This window comes from Taeniopygia guttata, chromosome 8, assembly GCF_048771995.1.
Source record: "Taeniopygia guttata chromosome 8, bTaeGut7.mat, whole genome shotgun sequence".
Lineage (NCBI taxonomy): Eukaryota > Metazoa > Chordata > Aves > Passeriformes > Estrildidae > Taeniopygia > Taeniopygia guttata.
The window spans coordinates 26409474-26430095 of NC_133033.1; the positions used below are offsets into that span (position 1 = coordinate 26409474).

Sequence of the window (20622 nt, forward strand, 5' to 3'; positions counted from 1 at the left end):
GGAGCAATCCCTTATATGTTGGTATTTTTTTAGGGAGCGTCTCATTTCTTTCAGTTGAGTAGCTATCATAGCAGTAAGTAATACAAGACCTATAGTCAAGATTTTAAATAAAAGACAAGATTGGAATAAGCCAGATGGGGAGGGTAGAAAAATATATGGCAATAGCTCTGGTCTCTGGTTTCTGAAGAAATACCTGACTATCACACAAAGCTCTTTGATAGCAGCTGGCAGCATTTGCCCTCTCTGTCCCTCCATACATACCATTTGAGCTCTTAAAATAAGCTTATTAACAGTCAAATCAAGACAGGGTAATCTTTAAATCACATATAAATACAGAAGCTTTTCTCATTGTGTTACACTGAAGCATTAAATGTAGATGCAGATTTTCCCAGTGAGAGACTAGATCAGCACAGTTAAGTACTGGAATAGTTTGTCTTCCCAAATCATCTTGTGAGAACAGAATTTCCCTTTCACTGTATTGGATGATGATGAATAGGGATTCAGGGGCAGAGGATTATGTGGAGTTTAGATTAGTAGACACTACTGGTAGTCTTACACAGCTGATCAGCTGGCATGGTCCTGATCTTCCTTTCTTCCCTGGAGCTGACCTGTTCAAATTGCCAGGGAATTTGTCCAGGGGAGTACAGAGACTTCCCTGCCTTCTGCCTTTCTAGCAAAGGGGTCTCAGGTCAAATCCCTTCTCTTTATCAGCTGGCTGTTTGTCACCTTTGGTATCAGCATCTACCAGCAAGTGCTGTTCACTGGATAGTTTTGGGCTGCACTCAGTCCTGTGACCTCCAAGTTAATGCTTTGATTTTTAGCTCCAGCATTGAGGGACGTGCTGCTCTCCTGGAAGGTGTCAGTAGTTTGTACTTTTAATGTAAAATGCATGAAATGATCTCATTTCAGAGTCGGCAGGCATGCCTCAGTCTAGACTGTGTTTCACAGTCACACTGACTAAAATTTCAGGGAAGGACTGGTCTGCCTGGTTTAGCCCAGTTTGGCTGACACCATGTGCCATTTCCTGCTCACCCACATCACTTCAGTCTTAATTACTCCTTATCTCATCTTTCAAGCAATCACAGGGCAGATTTATTTTTTGTTTTGGGAATATGCCATTACCTTTGTGCTGCTTCCATATAGAAATGTCTCAGCTTTCCCTTTGAGGTCCTGTCAGGGTGTCAGTGAGGAACCAGCACAGCCAAGGTGAGTTTGTGCATGGGCAGCTCCTGTGGGATTGATGAGCAGAGGTTGTGCTAGCGTCCTGCCTTTTTCTTCCTGTTACTTAACTACAAGAATTTCTCATGGCATCTGGATTTCCAGCCTTTCCTTCTTTCCCCTTTTTATTCTTGTCCCAGACTGAAGGTCAGGTGCAAAGTGCTAGTCAGTAAAGATACTAAAATCTGACCTGAAGCAGGGCACTTCAGGTCATCCAGGTAAACATGTCACTGCATTCTCCTTGTGCAGCATGGCTGGTTCAGCACTGGAGCAAACTTGACAGGCAATATCAGTAATAGTACAGCTTAGAGTTTTGCATTTTCCATTAATTTTCCTTTATTAGGCTCCCTTAGGGACATAGGTAAAGACCAATCCCTCTTTGGAAAGGAAATGAAAAAATATGGAGATATATATATATATCTACCTTGAGAAAGAAAGTCAAATGTGGGTTTAGAATGAGAAGGCTGGAATCCTGGGCCCTGTGTGAGTCTCTTCCTGTGACAGATGTTGCTATTTAATGCTATTTAATGTGCTGATTATTGTTAATTAGTATCTTTTGTTTGCTGATCCTCTGCTGTAAGTGAAAAGACAGCAGGCTGTTTGGGTGAAATCCCTAATAAATCACCCTGTAGTGAAACCAGGCCAGAAATCCATTTATGAATCTTTGTAAGTGCAAAACATCCCTATACAACTCTTACCCTAATTTTCTTGGATAATATGCTTGACCCGTGTTTTTTCTTTTCAATACCAAGTGAAGCGATAAATGCAACAAGTTTAGAATACATTTCACAGGTAGTGTTGAGTTTATTATGGAATTTAGCTCTAAATGACATTTGCGTGGTCTAAATGTCATACAGGCATTATTCAGTTCTTGGATTAGTAGCCCCAGAGAATATCAGAGACACTTGTAATGGCAAACAGGTTGTTAATGTTTGCCCATTCAGCTGTTGAGGGTAGTGATTTGGCTGGGAGAGCACAGGTTTAGGAGACACTGGCCATGGCTGTGGGGCAGCTCTAGGAAGGTCCCTGGTACCTGGCCCTGCTCTGGAGCTGTCAGCACTTCTCTGAGTTGAGCAGTTGAGTTGCTTGTGGGTGTCTGCTGACATGGAACTGGAAGGAGATAAAAAAGGGTTCCCAAAGAGAAGGGGTGACACAGGAGACAGGTGGCAGAAGCCTGCTGTTTTTCAGGAAATTATGCTCCAAGGCAGATGAGGAATTTCTGCCCGTTCCTTCTGCATGGTTTCTGTAGTGTTCTCACTACCCCAGACTAGCCTGGACCACTCAGAGGCCATTAGGCTGGAGGAGAGTTTGTCTGTTGGGGAGCTCACTGGTACCACCCCTTGCTTTTCCAAACAGGAAAAAAAATACCCTATTATGACAAAACAAAAGGATGGGGAAAGAGAAAATATGCTCAGCTCAATTGGTTACATTAGGTAAATACAAAGTATGCCCCAAATATCCTGTAAAATCACAGCCAAGAGTTGGAATTTTCAAAACTCAAACTAAGATTCACTATTCCTTTACTTGATATTGATACTGTCTCAGGGATGTCTGGTTCTTTCCTTGTTCCTCTGTCACCTGTCACAGCATAGCTCTTTGTGGAGCTAAGCAGTAAAATCCACCGAGAGTTCAGCTGGAGTCCTGTGCTGCCTTTGCCACTGGAAAAACAGGAACAAGCAAAAAGTCAATGCAACTCTAACCCAGATTCTCAGCAGGCAAGAAGGAAGTTTGTGAAGCAAAATATTTCTGGCAGGTGATTCACATCTAAAGGAAGCCTAGCTGGAAAGAGGAAATTACTTCTATTGCCCTTAGAAAAGTGATAGCAGCAGGATAGGAAAGGTTTATGAAAGCATAAAGTAAAAATGCGAATTTAATAAATTGAAAGTCAAAAGAGGTTCATGAATTAATTTTAAAAGTTATAAAATAATCTGGAATGGACTGAGCTGAATAATGAGCACGTACCTGTAGGCTGGTGTCCCAGCTACGCTGCTGTTTAACCTTGTTCATGTTTGTGTGGTTTTAGAAATCAAAAGAGGCAGATTTATTTTGGGCAGCCTTATTTAGCTGTTGTTCTAAGTTACATAAAACCTGAAATGAAGAGGAAACTTGACCCAAACCCTTTAAGATTTCAAGTGCTAGGAACCACCTCAGTGAGGAACAGAGCAAAGACACTGAACAGAATTAGCTGAGAATGTGCTTAGAGATATCCAGGGAGTGAGCTCCAGTAGGCTGGGCAGTGATTGACTGGACTGCTCTTCCCCCTTTGGAGTTTTAGGGTGCAGCTGCTAAAGAGTTTTACTTTCTTTCTGTAAAGATCATCTATAGGAGTACTGTGGAAGAAAATCCTTATGCAGCAGTTGTTGCTTGGAAGCACGAGTGGCTTTTTGTGTGGCATGCAGCAGATTTAGGGAGGCTGGGAGAGGGGAATTTGGGTATTTGGCACTATAAAATAAAGATTCTCAAGTCCTCACTTCTTCCCTATGTTGGGCTAGGCAGTTCCATGGAGGGGGAGCGCATCACCGGGGTGTCAGGAATGCCCCAGCAATTCCAGCCACGCTGACCTCTGCCACCACTGGGAGAGCACATTCCCTCTCTCCAGTGGGATGGCTTTGCTGGCTTTAATCTGCAGAAATGAGTTTACAATTGTGCCTGCTTTCAAACCAGGAGGAAGCTAATTGGGAGGATTTGCCCCTGTAACTCTATGTGCTAAAGCACATCAAGCCCAGATTTTTCCACACATTTGGAGAATTATTTTAGGAGAAACACAGGTGCATACACCCACTTCTTTTGGGAAAAAAAAATAGGCCATGCTAATTTGACATTTTAAATAATAAAAATAAATCTTGGAGAAGCAATCACCGATCAGTCAGAGCCTGGAAATTGCATTTCTGGAATGGTGCAGGTCATTCCTGTGAGCCATGGTGACTTTGCATTCCAGCATCACGTGGAATCCAGAAGCATGTCTAAAACTGGAACAGAGTTCCAGTTTCTGCTACTCTGATGGTTGGCAAGCCCTTTGTGGGTGAGAAGAGAATAGAGCTGTGTGTGTGATCCAGAGTTTGACTTGTAACCAGGTGGATTTCACTTGCTGGATGTGTCTGAAAAAGCCCTTCCTGTCGGTTCAGAATTACAAGAAGAGCTGATGCTATCATTATTCATTCCCACTGGGGGGAAAAAGACATGTAAACTTATCTTGAAGACTGCCAAATGCCATTCCAAGTGCTCTGAAAGGGTTTTATGTTTCCTTCTCTGAAGACGGCTGTGATCTTCCCGGATTCATTAATGCATGAGAGGCAAATCACAGAAAAGGCCTTTGTGTTCCTGGAGCTGGTGGCAGGAAGGGAGGCTTACCAAGGAGCTGCACATACCTCACTTCCCTGTCTGTCAGAAGATCCTATCCCTGTCAGATAGCAGCAATTCCTGGGGGTGGAGTGAGAACGAATTTATCTTGGGAGTGAGCAGGATTTTGCTTTGCTAGGAGAGCTGGTTTGCTCAATTCAGGAATTTTCCGTTCACCTCTTATCTACCGGCATATAAATCCCAACACCTGCAATTAGAGCTCCTTAGCTTAACAAATTAACAGTTTTCTGCAGCTCACCTCTCCTTCTGCTGGCTCTCCTCTGCCTCCTGACTGCTTGGTTTCACCGCTTCTCCAAAAATTCCTGCTTTAGAGGTAGGCTTTCACAGCTATGTCATGGAGGGTGCTGCGTTCCTGGTCCTTGAGGAAGGCTGCTGCAAGGTAGATGTGGTGTTAGGCAAAGATTTGCTCTTGCTGTAAGGATATATGAATATTCTACGTGGGTTTTATTGTCTCTTGGTAGATTATTCATCACTTCAGCACCAAAAAACCCCAGCAGAGGGGAAGGCTCTGTATGGAGGGGCTGGCTGGAGTGTGTAGTGTGGCCTGGGGAGGTGGTGGAGGGCACCTCTGCTTTGCCTTACCCTTCCAGCTACTCTGGTGTAAGCAGGCTGTTGTTGTGCCTGGGTTGATATGTTTGCTTTGGTCAATTTAATTCTAAATATTTTGTTTACCTGGCTTGATAGTTACAATTTGGTGTGCTGATTCAGGATACAGCACAGGCTGTTAACAGGGAGGTAAAATGCAGGATCATAGGGATTTGCAGGCGGCTCAGCTTCATTATCTTGAAACAACTGAAAAACATTCTATTTAAAGAGATGCATCAGCCAACGTCACAAATCAGTTAGTTCTTGCAATCGCTAGTTAGAACATGCCAAAATTGTAAGCCCTTTGTTATAAATAGGTATGAGAATTACTGAACTAATTATACAATAATATGCAGATGTAGTTCTGTTAAGTAATGGTAACCTCTCTCTCTAAGAGGAAAAGAATAAGGTAGTTCTGGTCCATAATTCCTTATAAATGGAAATGCCTGTTGGCTAAATCAGAGGAAGGGTTCGACTGGCTGCTGCTGTGGAGTATGTTTGACAATTTGCATTCTCCACCTCCTGCCCTTGTTGCAGAATTAAATTGGTCTTTCATTAACATGGGAATGTTTGCTGTTCCGCCAGCTGCTCCCTCCCCTGCGCCTACCTGGCTGCTCCAAGGTAATGCCCAGCCCTGCTGGGAGCCCCTGGCAGGTGCCAGGGCTGGGAGGGGATGTGGGAAGGGACCTACCTCTAGCAGCACACCGGGGAGGGGCCACCGGAGCCCCACGCTCTGAACCTGCTCTTCCAGAAGATCCCAAACTCCCCCAAGGCAGTGGAGGTGAGGAGGGAGCAGCGTTTCAAAGCTTCAGAAAACCTGAGCCGGGTTTGGAATAGCAGGTAGGCGTTTTCTGCAGGTGACATGGAGAGCCACCTTCTCGTTAGCCAGGCTGGAATCTGAAGTCTTTCTACTGCAAGAATTAATTAATTCATTGGGAAAAAATTGCCTTTGAAGAAAAACAAGGAAAGAATGAACTATGGGTGCGTTTCAAGGGAGAAATACCTTTCTTCATCCCGCAAGGGTTAAGCATGATCAGAATCTGCTTTAGTCTCAAGAGTTTAACCTCAAGTGCTGCATTTTTTGTTTGCCATAAGCCTATTAGAACTCTCTGTCTCCTAGCAATAACATGTAATTTCTCCCCACTATATAAGTGGAAGAGATGTTAGGGTTTTAATCCTGCCCGCTAGAGGTGTTGCTCAAGTTTCCTATTCAAATGCAAATAGCACCTGGTGCTATTTAGATAGCTGCAATCTTTGATAACGATACTCCAGGAAGAGAGGAGAAAGAAAAGCAAGGTGGGTCTGACTATTCATTCTGGAAAGCAAGAGTGTAGCCATATGCCACACCAGCCTGCACTGGACATTTCTATCCAATTTTTTGCATCCGGCACAGTCTCTTTTTGGAGAAAAATGGATGGCCAGAATGATTTCTGTTTCTTGAGGAGGTATGATTTTTTACCAGGAAGAAAATGCTTCCAGAGAAGATAAAAGTGTAGTGGATGGAGTTTTACCTTGCCTGATTGTCCTGAAAGGAGTTTCTTCTGGGTCATTTTGTTTGTTTCTTCAAATCCTGTATTGTTTTCTAGATTTTAATTTGTATTTTCAGAGTACTGATTATTAATTTTTTTCTGTATTTTTACTTGTGCTGTTTTTGCTCTGTATCAGATAGATTAAAAGAAGTTATGATAAATGGATTGGGAATTCAGGGGCAATTTGGAAGGCTGCTCCACTATTTAGGATTCACAAACAAGAGATAACATTTTACTTCTTACCTAAAACGAGAACAGTGACAGATCTCCGTTAAAAACCTTCTTCTGTGGAAAGTTTTAATTGCATAAATTGTTTTCATTTCAGTTGTGGAGATACCAATTTATTCAAGAAAGAGCTTTACAGCCTTGTTGCATTTTTCAGGGCTGTTTTACCCGTTATTACATGTGAAAACTGAAGGACACTTTTTTGGAGGGTTGTGACTTGATGCCATCATCTTCCTGCTAAAATCAAAGTATCTACAGGGTATCAAATGCAGTTGAGATCTGCAGAAAAGCAGAAGTGCGCATTTTAAAAGATTTTAAAGGAGAGATTTAGAAACTGGCAGAAAATTTTAAGGAGTGCTTGAAAGAAATCACCATTATACCAGTCTCTGTGAACTTACAGATAACCAGAAGCAGCAATTTGTTGGAAGGGAAGACTGCTGACAGGAATATCAGCTTTCATGGGAGAAAACTGGATATAAAGAATGAACGATTGCTACCAAACTGGAGAAGCACAGCAGTGATTTCAGTGCTGCCGTCAAGCTCCGACAGATCTTCCCTTGTTTAATACGGATCTGTTTTGTCTCCTGCTGTTTCATCTTTGGCCTAATACTGAAACTAAAACAGGTTCTAACTAACAGTGGAACGAAAGCAGCCTTTTTCCACACTTCAGCAAACACCGTTTGCCAGGCAGGTGTTGGGAGCGGGCGCAGGTGTGCCGTGTGTGCTGCCCGTGATTCCCAAGGCGCCCTTGGGAGGAAAAGCCGAGCGGGAGCTGCTCTGCTGGGTCATGTTTTCCCTCTGGTGACTCTCCTTCCCCAAGAGCGGCTCTAGCTGGGCGTGAGCAGCTGCCAGGGAACTGAGCCAGGGCTCTGCCTTGGACTGAGGGCAGCCAAAATGATGGAAGAGGTCTCCATAGTGGTGGCGTACGACGCCCATGTGTTCGGCCAGCTGCGGGACGAGGATTTCCTGGCCAGTCTGGTGGCAGGCAGCAAACCAAAAGCTGGGGTAGGTGTTCCTCCTTTGCCACTTAACCTCAAGGTTAAGTCCTTCCCTTGAAGACTTTACTATTTAGTGCCCTTCTTTGTCCTTCAGTTTCTCTATTACTTAGTTTCTGTTTTATTTGTCTTTTCAGAAATTTGCAGTCATGCATCAACAAAATGAAAATAATCTGATTCTGAAGAGATTATTAAAATCTGTTTCTGGGCAGCTAAGTTTAGAAGAAGATGATTTGCTCAGTAGGATCATAGTTAAAATAATATTTTTTACATAATTGGAATAATTATTAAGCTAATCCAGCTGCAGACTCTGAGAATGTAAGTCAAGAGGTGGGGTAGATGCTGTTTCTGGGGTGCAGGTACCCTCATCATGAAATCTGAGAGAATCAGTCCCTTCCTTGGGAATGGTGACTTTTATATGTTTTGAAATCAGCATAAATATCTGTAAAAATCTTTTAGTTGAATGAAATATGCTATTTCTTTATAAATAGCATATCTCTTTCTGTAAGTGACATGTAGAGTGTGGTCATCTCCCTCTGTGGAGATCTCAGTGCTTGGAGGGAGCTGCAGGCTCTGAAATTTGGTGCAAGAGTTCATCTTTGGCCTCAGATCCTACAGCTGAGCCCATGTGGGAGCCAGGATGCCTAGAAGCAGTCAGAGGGAGTGTTTTGAAATAAAAATATATGTATAGGTGTTAAGCTTAATGTACAACCAGATGCAATTAACGTTTCAGGCTAAATACAAGTTCAGCAGCCCAAAGAAGCGCTCGTGTGTGCACATTTGGGGCTGGGTGTGTGTTTGTACCCAGTCAGTTCCTCTGCTGGGACAAAGGAAGGTGTTCTCAGAAAAGGAAAATCTTCTTTATTGTATCTTGTGTAAAGTGTCTCTGTGCTTGTTTCTTGCTCTGTTTTTTTTTGCCTCTCCATGCTCAGGAGATCTCAGATGCGTGAACTCATTTCCTGCACCTCTCATAGGATCATTGAATCTCTGGATGTAAAGCAGATTTCTGCCAAATCCCTTTTATTATGATGCTTTTTCCTGTCTCTGGTCTTCTTTAGGCCAGAATTTTCAAGGTATATTACAAAAGCTAGATAACAAATCTAGAAATTCAGTATAGACAAAACCATGCTGTAAGATGACATGGTTCAGAGCTGGGCTCTGAGCAGGCTTTGGTTAACAAGCACATCACAAGTCACACGCTTTTTCCTTGCTGGATATTTTTAAATACGTGGTATCCCTTAATTCACTGTGCAGCCACAGCCTTTCCTCTTGCTCTGCCTTAGCTGATGGCTGTGGCAGCATGTGTTACTTTGCCTGGAAGGCCAAGTAGGATCTCCTTCAGACAGGACCTGGTGTTGCAATAGGATTAACCAGAGCCTGGTACTGGCAGCTCTGGGTGAATGTTTTAGGATGAGTTTCTTTCAGCAAGGGATGATGAACAGAGGGTTTTCCTGGGAGGTTCCTGCCCTGAACTGCCAGGGTGTTCTAGAGCTGGCACTTGCAGTTGTTGAGCTAAAATCCCTGTGGTGAGAAGACTTTTCATGGTGGCTTATTGTGGCAAGCACATTTCTCTCACTCTCAGGATTTTTCTTAGAGGTTCACAGAGAGAAATAAAAAAGAAAACAATTTCTATTTCTGCTCCTTGTTTTTCCTGTGTGGAATGTGTTTGGAGAATTGTTTACCTGGGGTGATTGCTTGATTGGATTCTGGTGAGGATTGTTTGAGCCTGATGTACAATCCAATCCACCTGGGGCTGGACTCCAGCGAGAGGGTCACTAGTTGTGTTAGAGCTAGAGATAGAGTCAGAGAAAGTAGTATGTAGTTTTAGTATCTTCCTTTTTATATAGTATATAAAAAGGAAGCATATTTTTTATATATATAGTATATAAAAAGGAAGTATTTTAGCATAGTTATAATAAAGAAATCATTCAGCCTTCTGAATTGAGTCAGACATCGTCATTTCTTCCCATTGGGTTCACCTGCATTTACAATAGCTTACCTTGTAATTTAAACCTTTGGGAAGTGCTGCCATGATGGGCTCAGCGATGGCCTCGGCAGGTCTGGGCAGCAGCAGAGCACAAGTGATGGGAACTGTGTTGTGGACCAGCTCTGAGTGAGCAGGAGAGAGAGGAACTGCTGTGAAAGCACCACATTACGTCTCCAGATGATTTCTGCCACTTTGAAAATAAGATGAAAAACATTTCTCTATGAAGTAACTACTTGTCTCCTAGTAAACAGAGAACAACCGTGGGAGGAAAAGTATCATTATTACTTTTGTTTAGAAGATCTGACTAATTGACTTTACTGTAAGGGTTTGTTCTGATCAACAGGTTTTTGGTTGTTTTTTTTTTTTTTTCCCTGCAATCAAAGAGTATTAAGACATTTGTGTATTAATGTGGGACTTTGAGCAGCCTGGTCTAGTGGAAGGTGTCCCTGCCCACAGCAAAGAGTTGGAACAAGATGGTCTTTAAGGTTCTTCTCACCCAAACCATTCTAGGATTCCATGTTTCATTGCATTATGTTGTGGTAAAGAAATTAAGAAATACATTTTTTGTTGGGTTTACACAGGAAACACCTAACTGTTTTTGAAACTGGTTTTTGATGGTGCAAACAATCTGCAGAGATTTTAAATGACACTCTCTTCAGAATTATGATGAGACTAGCCAATGCATGGGAGTCTGCACTCTCTGATGGCTCAGAAAGTTTCTTTTGGCTCTCTGCTGCTACATTTAACTGTGGGACAAGCTGGCAATCGGGATAAGTTGGGGCAAATTGTGTTGACTCTCTTATGATCACTTCACCATCTTGCAAAAGGTGTGTTCTGTACACAAAGGGACTTTCTGCAGGAAGTGAACATTTTGTTTATTTTAAGACTTCATATTAATAGCACAGGTATGTTGCAATCTGGGATTCATCTGCTGGGTTTGCAAAATGCAGTTTCAGTTATTTTGAAAAGCTTTTCTATTACATGCTCAGGCTGCAGAGAATAGTTTAAGAAACAAAGTTCTGTAAAGACTTCCATTCTGTGGCTGGGAGTTGGAAGGTTTCTGGCATTGCAAGTAACTCACTGTAGTTCCTTTGGGCTGTGCAATGTGCTGGGGTGGTGCACAGGAGTCTCTCCTGCACAGAGAACCACATGTCACATGAGGTGACAAAGGGTTAATGCTGAAAGCAAACCAGGCCAGGTGAGAGCTGTGCACATTCCTTGTGCTTTAGGCCAGCCCTGTGTGACCTTCTGACACAGCCAGTGCCATACAGGCATGAACTTGGGCACAGTCAGAATGATCTGTTGTTAGCCACCATCCTCTGTATCCATCTGAATTATCTGTGGCCATCCCTTCTGGCTGTATTTTTCACTGGAAAGCATAGCAGTATTTTTTTTATGTTGTTCTGATGCTCTTAAACAATTGAACAGGATGTGGATGATCTGAGATAAGGTTTTGTTAAATATCTTTCAAAGCTACACTGTGTAATAGCAATCTCCCAACATATATTATAATAAAATTAGTCATATTGCAGTGTCACCATGAAATGCAGTTGTTCTGCTGTGAGGTCTTGCTTTCAGAATTTCAACTGCTTCTGAAACGACATTGCACAGACAGGGAGAGCAGCATATATCAGTGGGCTGCTGTGTAGTTTGTGCAAGAATTGAGCAGCTTTACTGTGGGGAATTCCAATTCTCAGTTTATCTGCAGAAAACTTGGACTCAAGGGGTTATAAAAATACTATTCTAAGTGGTATAATCCTCTTAATCCAGAGCTGAAGGACATTCTTGTGGAAAGCTTCATTGTATTTCCATTTTCCTGCCTGCCTTGCTGTGTTTAGCTCTCTCTTCAGGGGAATTATTAGCCATTTCATAGAAAGAATTTGTGGTTGCACACTGGCAGACCCTGCCATAAGGAATTTTAAGCTCTCAGCTTCTCGTCAAAGCTGAACTGAGGAGGTTTAGAGTGGGTGGGTGAACAGCAAAGCGGGTGAAAGACTTGGGAGGCCTGGGAGAAGTGCAGTACATAGTCATCCATGGGTTGAAGTCTGACATATTTGGGGGTTGATAGTGGGGCTGTGTTTAACATCTTCAGGCCAAGACAGCAGAAGAGGTTCAGCAAGTGCAAAGGCAAATGAGTAGGATGAACACTCCATCATCTGCAGGATGGGGACTAAATTCTCTGGACAGCATGAGTGCCAGCTGGGAGCTGTGGTGGGTAACCTGTGCCCTGCAGTGCCCAAGGCTGGCTGTGCACAGACAGTGCCAGTGAAATCTGTCTCTCCCTGAATCCTCCCGAGCCCACAGAGACCAGGGATGTTCACAGGCTAAAGCAAGTGGAGAGGAAGGCTGATGGGAAGGCAGGGTCTGACTACATGGAGAAGGATGGGAGAATTGGAGCATCTTAGCCTGAGGAGGAGAAAGCTCAGGAGGGATCTAATTGCAGTCTCTGGCCACCTAAAAGAAGTTCATAGAAAGCAGAGAGCCAAACTCCGGGGCACAGAGTGACAGGACATTGTATTATGACAAATGGTTGAAATTTGCAGCAGAGGCAGCTCTGGCTCAGCACCAGGGAAAGCATTTCTGTCCAGGGAGACCCTGGCATCTCCGTCCTCGGAGGCCTTCAGGAGCAGCATGCAGCATGCTCTGGCTTTGAACCTGCCCCTGCCTGAGCAGGAGCTTGGTCCATGTGCCCCATGGAGCCCTTCCAGTCTCTGTTTTTCCTTGAGTCTCTAATTCTGCCTGTGTGGAGTCTTGCAGGACAGAGTCCCTGGCAGCACCTGAGCTTTTGAAGCCCATCTTTCCTTGGCATCCTGAGGCTGGAGCTGCTGCCAGAGGAGGAAGGAAGTTTGTGTGGTCACTGTTATGGCCGTTGGTGTTTTCCACAGATCCAATCCTCATATGAACCCTTTCCTTTCCAGCACAAGCAGGGCTCCTGCTTTCAGGCTTTCTTGAGGACCTGTCCCCACCTCATCCCTCCCTCCTCTGTGGGCAGGAGCTGCCAGATTCTGTCCCAATTCTCTTGCCTTGTCTTTGGAGCAGCTCCCTTGTGCTGAGGATTTTGAGCTGTCACTGTGAGGCATTTACACTCTGCCCGAGCAGTTCAGGGGCTCTGCTCTACATCCCCTTCAGTGTTTTCCCCAAGTGCATCTCCCAGGACAAGAAGCAGTGTTACAGTTTTGGTCTCAGTGACAGTCTAGGGTTGACCTTCCCTGGTCAGCTTCCTTTCCCCTATCCTTGTGCATCCCAGGGCTCACATCAGCCTCTCTGCTGCAGCCTGGCTCTGACAGTAGAGTTACATTTTTGGCAGTAAGGTGGTCTTTTATTTCCTCCCTTCTCTGTAGCAGTGTTTGTTCCCATTCCCACACTGCTCTCTGTCCTCCTGAGCACTGCCAATACAGCTGCTTGTTGGGCTGAACTATCAGTATCGGTGCAATGAACATTTTCAAAACAGTTAAACTGAAATTTTCTGCAGGTTTATTTTGGTCAGCTTGCCACCCAACAGTGAGGCCAGAGGGAAAGGGCTGTGGAGGAAGATCTAGGTCTTGCCCAGATGATGGCACACTGCCTTCCCAGCATGTGCCTCCCATTACCCTGCCAGAGTTCACCCCTAGGTCGGGGGTGGCTCCGTGGGTGGAAAAGTCTCTCCTCCAAGCCGTGCTTCCAAAGAAAGGCTCAGCAGTCTCTTGTTGTTCAGTCTCAAGGCAATTTATTACAAGTTATCTAAAAGATTTTCTTCTCGGGCTGCTGTGGTTTGCTCAGCAGCTCAGGCAGAGGCACACACACACCCTGACATCCTCTCTGACTCCCGACTGCTTCTTCTCTCCCCGCCCAGGGCTGCTGCTGTCTTTTATATGGTACATTAAATGTTAGATGTTCATAGTTTTCCCCAATGCCTATTACCTATATTAAATGGTGCCTTTCTACTCTAAACCAATCTGTTAATGCCAAGATCACCAAGAACATGGAGGTAAGGAAGAAGAAAGAGGGAGGACAGGACAGGCCCAAATCCCTCCATCTTAAAACTCCTGACTCCCCATGTACAAAACCAAACCCCCCCTGTACAGCACTCAAAAATTCTTCCCTCTACTTTGTGACTACTTCTACTATAATATCTTAAACTTTTGTGACTTCTTGTTCTTCCTGCAAGGTTGGTAAATCATTCCATGGTTCAAATCCAAAAACACAGCTGTTTCCAGCTGCCTGCCAGGGTCTCAAATGCTTCTGACCTGGGCCTGGAACCTCCAAAAATGTCTGAAGGATATTTTGAGTTCCGACATTACCCCATCCTCTGTCCTTCCCATCTGCTCATGGGGTTGCCAGCTCCAAGCTTAGCCAAGTCCTTAGCCAAGTCCGCAGGGGTGTGCTTCAGTAGAGGAAGCTGCTTCCAGGAATTCAAATGTAGGTGTATGATTTCTTGTTCTTCTTCTGCACTGTTCTTTCTTCCTGTGTTTTGTTTGCAAATTCTGTTAGTTGGATTGTATCTTTCATTTGCAGGCTGCTGATGCAGTGTTTGATAGCGCTGGATCTTTGATGAGGCCCAGAATGTCATTGACCAAAAATGAAAGATGTCACTGGATAATGATTCCCTTTCACAATGGCTTTTTGACCCATTTCCAGCATTTTTAATTCATGCTTTGTGGTTGGATACTCCTTGGAGGGTCTGGGTTTTGAGAAAATAAATCCCTCATGTGGTAGTGAAGTGCTAGAGAAGACTCTTACAACTGTGAAGTTACTTTTATCAGAGTTGGAGGTTAGGATTTTTCCTTTTTTTTTCCTTTCTCTTGGGGAATTTTCTCTCATTTCTTACCTAAGAGATGATACTTAGATATTTAGAGAGACAAAAGATGTGGTTGGGAGGAGGAGAAGGAAGGAGGGTGCAGTTTGCTACTGTCTGTGAGCTGGGGGCTTTGGGAAGTGCAGAGGTGCCATGAGACCTTGGCTGGGGGTGAGGGGCTCAGCTCTGAGCTCTCTCTCACTCTCAGGACCAGAGTGGGACCGGTGTGTCAGGATTAATGTTGCCCAGAGGATTCGCTGCCACTGCCGAGTGCTTCTGTTCTTCACTGTGTGAGAAGCGACGCTCACTTTTAAAAATTTCAAAGGTTTATGAAAAATCTCAACAAAACACAACAAAGAAGTGAATAAGGAAAAAGGACAGAATAAGGAAAAAGGACAGCGTGCACTGGGAATAGGTGACCTGGCAGCCACGAGCTTGTGTACAAAATGGCTGCTCTGCCTTTATACCTTGGGTTGTTTCAGCCCTGCCGTTTTCTGAGCTGCTTTGGGTTTTTTGCTAGACTTTTACCTGACACCCCTTGCCTGCCTGGACACCCTGCAGCTCCTGGCATGGCTCTGGAGATTTTGCTACACATTGTTTGTCACCCCAGGTGTGCCTGCCTCTGTGATTCCAGCCACTGCTCTGAGGTCCCTGCTAGAGCCCATTTCACCATCTGGAGGGGCACCAGCACCTGCCTGCCATGAGTTTGCCAAGGACGCCTATTTTCCATCTCTTTATGCTGCTGTGCCTGCCATATATATATTATATATATGTATTCTAGCAAAGAACTCTTATTCCCCTTCCATATCTTTGCCTGAAAGCGTGATATTCACATTCTCTGGACAGAGAGACATAATTCTGTCTCTCAGGAGAAGCACAGGGAGAAGAAGAGAAAACAATCTTTATCTCTGCTCCTTTGCTTTCTCCATGTGGAATGTGGTGTGGAGATTGTTTACCTGCAGTGATGGCTGAGTTGGATTCTGGTGAAGGTTTTTTGGGGTCAGTGACCAGTGGGATCCAGCTGTGGCTCGGACTCTCAGCAGAGAGTCATGAGATTTTTAGTTAGTTAGATAGGTAAGAAGTATGTAGAATCATGCAGTATCTCTTTAAATAGTATATTAATGTAATATAGTGTAGTTTTAATAAAACTATCCTTCAATCTTCTGATCTGGAGCCAGACATCATCATTTCTTCTCCCTGAGGGTCACCTGATTTTACGATATGAAAGCCCCGTAATTTCAGAGTTATAATAATTCATAGGGAAGTGGGTCACGTTTTCCATTCCAAGGGAGGTTCCCACCTTGGCAGGCTTCTGTTTTTCCAATGTAGGCAGGCAGATCTGTAGATAAAGAGAAAAATGGGTCCTAGAGTTTATAACGTGGTGTTGGCATGGAACCATTTTTTTTAGCCAGATCCTTATCAGCTCTGCAGAGCATTTGTGTGGGTTCTTGGTTTCATCTTGCCAGCCAAAGTCATCCAGATGGGTTGATTTGTGGTGCTTAAATTTTATTTCCATACAGGGATTTTGGTCTAAGGGAATCTTTACTGCTTTAAGTATTTACTATAAAAAAAAAAAGTGGGCCAGGTATCTCTTCTGCTTGTTCTGTCAGTACTTCTGCTCTGCATAAAAAACCTGCAGACTGGTTAGAGCTGAGCTCTTTTCTGGACCTTTGTGACTCATCTGAATCATAATTATTTTTGAGCTGTATTCTTTAATGCATTTGATCTACACTGAAAAATCCTCTTCTTTCCTATATCATCTAGAATACCATCCAGCCTAATGGAATTCAAAGAAGAATTTGAACTTTTTTTTCTTCGTTTAGTTTGAGTTACTGTTTAAAATGTTCCCAAATAATAACCTGTATTATTTTCTGTTTATTTTCTCTTCGTACCTGAACGCATTTCTTCTTGCTGCCTTTTTATTGTCATTGGATCAAGAAAGAATTATTTAAGCAATGTCCCAAATACACATTTCATAAATAGCAATAGGATTTTGAAAAATTCAAAAGAAGGGCATCAATGTTCTGAAGCTTCCTCATTTTCTTCTTAAAAAAAATCAGTGAAATCAATACAAGTGTTTCTGGGCACTGGAGAAACAGCTTGTTTCTTTCATCATTACAAGCCCATTTGGGGGAAGAAATTTGAAATAAGTTTCTGGATGTTTTTGCTTATGTGTGGCAAGTATGTTCATGGACTTTGAAAGGAGTGCTGAAATGAGATGAAAAGGCAATTTTAGCTCTTCATAATAGTCCATTTTCCTAATTACTAGAAGATGCAGGTAAATATTAGTTACAAATATTCTGTCTTCAATGTCTGCAACTAGTTTCTTTTCTAACCCAATTCTCAGAAGAATTTGGCTTACTTTGTGCTGAGACTGGAAAATGTATTTCAGTGGGTTTTATCCTGTTGGGTTTGTGCTTTCATGGACAGTGTAATGTATTTTTTTATTTATTGCTTCCTTCTACCTGTGTCAACATGAGCTCCCCACAAATCAGCTATCTGTGTTGACTGGAGTGCTGGTTGTGCTGGTTTGCTGATGTTGTAAAGCTATGGGTTTCTAGAAAAATCCAGATTTTTGATTCAGATTTTTTAATTTTTGTTTGATTTAGAGCAGCGTGTCAGCTGTGCCAAGGCAATGCTCTGTGTGCACAGTGCTGTGCTTTTGCTTTAAGGCAGAGTTGCCAAAGTGATTCCAAGTTAGGATATCAAGGCATAAGTAAGATATTGTGAATATTTGTCTGTTACCTTGGAGACCACAGTGCATGGGCAAGAATGAGCGCACAGCTTGTCCAGGCTGAACTTCAGAGCAGGTCAGGCAACACTGGAACAGGATAACAAGAATCCACTTATCTCAGAACCAAAGGTCTCATTCTTTGCATGGCCAGAGGAATAAGGAATAGACAGCACTAGGACAGAGAGTTCAGGGGAAGAAAAGATGGCTTGCTGCTTCTCTGCTGCTGCTGGTAGCAGAGGGTTAAAATCGTGGCAGCCAGGTATTGCTGGTAATTTGCTGGCTTTGTTTCCCAAAGGACGTGTCTGCTCTCCCTGTGGGAGCTCTTTCCCTTGCAGGGCTCCTGTCAGTGGCAGCAGCTTGGCTTTCCTGCTGAATTTGGCAGCATGGACACATTTCATCTTTTTCTTTCAGCCCCTGCTGCCTGACAAACTCCTTGCTTCTGTCAGTACTAAAGATGCTGTTGGGATGTTCTGTGCTGGGTGATGAAGTGGCAGGTCTGGAGTGCATTGGTAATTGGTGAGCCTGGCAGGCTCTCAGCTAAACGTGATGGATGAGCACAGTTCTGTGGCATGTGGTAGTGGTGGTAGAACCATAGCTGGGGCAGGGAAAGCAGCAGCAGGTTAAAAAAAAAAAAACAAAAAAAAAACAAAACCACAACAAAACAGCCTTGTATGTACAGGTTTGGGAAGTGGAACAGCTCCTTTGTATCTTTGGGTGTTGATGGGCTGTGCAGCTTTGCAGTCCCATCCTCATGGATACTTCCAGGCAGCTGCTCAAACCACATCAATGGCCAAAAAGTGATTTTAAATGGCCCTGCCCTTCCTCCACCCCCCTGCCAGCTCCATGCCAAGTCATCCTGCAGGTCCAGAGGCTGAAAGATGCAACATAAGAGAAAACCTGAAGCCTCATTCAAGGTGTAGAGGGAGCCTTCTTGGCAAATGAAGGATCAGTGAGATAAGGGAGCAGGGCATGGATTGGTTGTTGCACTGGAAGGCTGTGCCAGGCTTCACTGAGCCTTGCTGATGCCTTAGAGTTGGACACTGCCCCACTTGTGTTTTCAAAATGCTGATCATTTAATGTGTGGCTTTTTTTAGTGTATTAACAATTTTGTTTATGGAGCTGGATAAGCAGAAAAAAGGCAAGACTTTTAGAGAATGAAGCTGTGTTAGGTGCTGAAATGCAGATAAAATGTATTGGGTATTACAAAGCAGATTGTAGAGCTTGTAATTATAGATTGTATAAATTATAGATGGTATAGAGCTTATAGATTGTATAGAGCTTTATTAATTATTTTAATATTCTGTATTAATATCTAGTATAATATAAAATATGGTGAATGAGATGGGTTTTACCGTAAAGCCTTGGTAAAACCATTGGTTTGAACCTTGGGACTGATACGTTTCTGGCCTTGTGTTGGCAGTTGTGTTGTAGGTCTGTGTTAGTTCCAGAATAAACAAAGCTGGAAGTGAACCCTAACACCATGTAGCTGGGAGAGGCTTTCCTGCTCTGTGATGTGAGAAAATTCCTTGGTTCTTTCTCCTGCATGTCTGATTCTGTTGCCACGGGGATGGTGGTGAAGGCCATGTGTGTCTTCCTGCTTGCTGCTCTCTTGCTGTGATGTGCTAAGAAATGTGACCAAAGCTCTGGAATTGTGGTGGACACGGGTTAGAACTCAATCAGAATGAATTGTGTACCTCTGGTGGGGAGAGCTAAAAGTTGGAATTCACACAGTCACCCAGGAGACATAAAACCTTCAGCATCAAATGCTGTATATCAAAAGGGGTGTGTATGTAAGGCACAGAACCACCTGGAGCTGTTATGTTTATGAGGTACAAACTGATGAATAAATCCTGTGCTGGAAAAACAGCTGCTGCTCCTAGGAAGTGTGTTACCCGGAGCAGAGCCTTGGTTTAGATGGCTGGGCAGCATCTCTCTCCCAGTTACCCATCCTCACTGTGGCTGTGGCATGCACAAGTAGTTCCATTTAGCTCTGCAGCCCTCAGCTGTGCAGAAGGAAGCACTTGTGTCTGGGGGAGCCGTGAGACATCAGCTGCAAGTGCAGAAAATAATCAGCCATTTCCAAGCACTCCTTTCCAGCCACTCAGGGCATCTCTTCTTTACTAAAACAAAGAGAATGGAAGTGGATAATAAACCTTCCATGTGTAAAAGTGAAAATGAGTTTTTGATGGCAGAAAGACATTTTGAGATTCTGAAAAGCATCTGCCACAGGCAAAACATCCTTTCCTTGGCCCTTTTTCATAGATGCAGGTTCCCCTGCAGCCTCTCAAACACAAGCACTGTGGTCAGTGTGAAAGTACACGTTGGGGTTTAGAGTTACAATCCAGGGAATCCAAATTCCATTCTCTTTTCCTGTGTTGCTGCAGGATTGCTGCACAATGGGGCTTATTGAACATCTCTCTGTCTCAGCTTACTCTTAGTTAAATGTTTTGCTAACTGAGCCTAACTAAGCAGATCTTTAAACAGCAGGGCTGCAGAAGAATAATGGGCTATAGCTGGTTCAGTGGATTTTCATGAAGGGAAATACATTAGGGAGATTAAAATCTGACTAAAGGATCTGGTGTTGGAAATGATCCAGCATCGCTGACTCTGCTGCTGCTGGCTTGGATCACAGTTAATTGTGCAGGTGCTCTGTAAATTTTGCAGCCTGCCTTTCTCATCTCTATAAATTCCTTTGAATGTGCCATTGCAATTGTGACATTTTGATAATGGACTAATGCAGAGAAATTAAGCAAAATTCACAGCAATGTTGGTTTCCTTTGCCTTCAGGTGGCTTTCAGGTTGGCTTTCTGTAATCCTGAAGACTCTTCAGGAATTCTTAAACGTACAGAGTTGGCAAGGAGGTGACTTGCAGCAAGAAGAATAATCTCCCTCTGCATGGAAGGGATACTCAGGTGTGCTGGGGTGGAGCTGTTTTGCTGATACAAAAAGAGCATTTCTCTCAGTTCTGTTTCCAAACACGAGGTGGAGAGATGCTGCTGTGCAGCAGATGCTCAGGCATGCATTCAGCAGGACATCTCTCCAAGAAGTTTCAGGGAACAACTCCTTCCTTGCGGCTTAGATGGTAAAATAGCATCTGACAGCTGGGGCTTTTATTGTGCCCCAAAAACCAGGGATCAGATGGTGCTAAATGAGCTTTACAGTGTGGGATTGAATGCAGGATGTGTGGGATGAATGGGATACTGTAGCATGGTGAA

General features: G+C 43.6%; 1 protein-coding gene and 1 long non-coding RNA gene across 8 annotated transcripts in view; one reads left to right on the top strand and one right to left on the bottom strand.

Annotated features, from left to right (window-relative positions):
* RABGAP1L (RAB GTPase activating protein 1 like) overlaps positions 1 to 20622 on the top strand; it is a 231396-nt gene that overhangs the window by 191396 nt on the left and 19378 nt on the right. The window contains exon 1 of one of the 7 annotated variants that reach the window (XM_012575127.5): positions 4639 to 4891. The exons of 4 other annotated variants lie outside the window; for them this stretch is intronic. Coding sequence is in view for 2 of the 3 variants with exons in the window: in XM_072932820.1 (XP_072788921.1) it covers positions 7812 to 7922 (111 nt within the window). In the remaining variant the exon portion in view is untranslated. Of the gene's footprint in view, positions 1 to 4638; positions 4892 to 6043; positions 7923 to 20622 lie in introns of those variants that run through there. 2 more of the 7 variants (XM_072932820.1, XM_012575126.5) reach the window with 2 other exon arrangements.
* LOC140684622 (uncharacterized) lies at positions 1999 to 6013 on the bottom strand. The gene is made up of 2 exons (XR_012057142.1): positions 5855 to 6013; positions 1999 to 4950 (listed from the first exon to the last, which is right to left on the bottom strand). It is a non-coding gene; the product is annotated as an uncharacterized lncRNA (long non-coding RNA).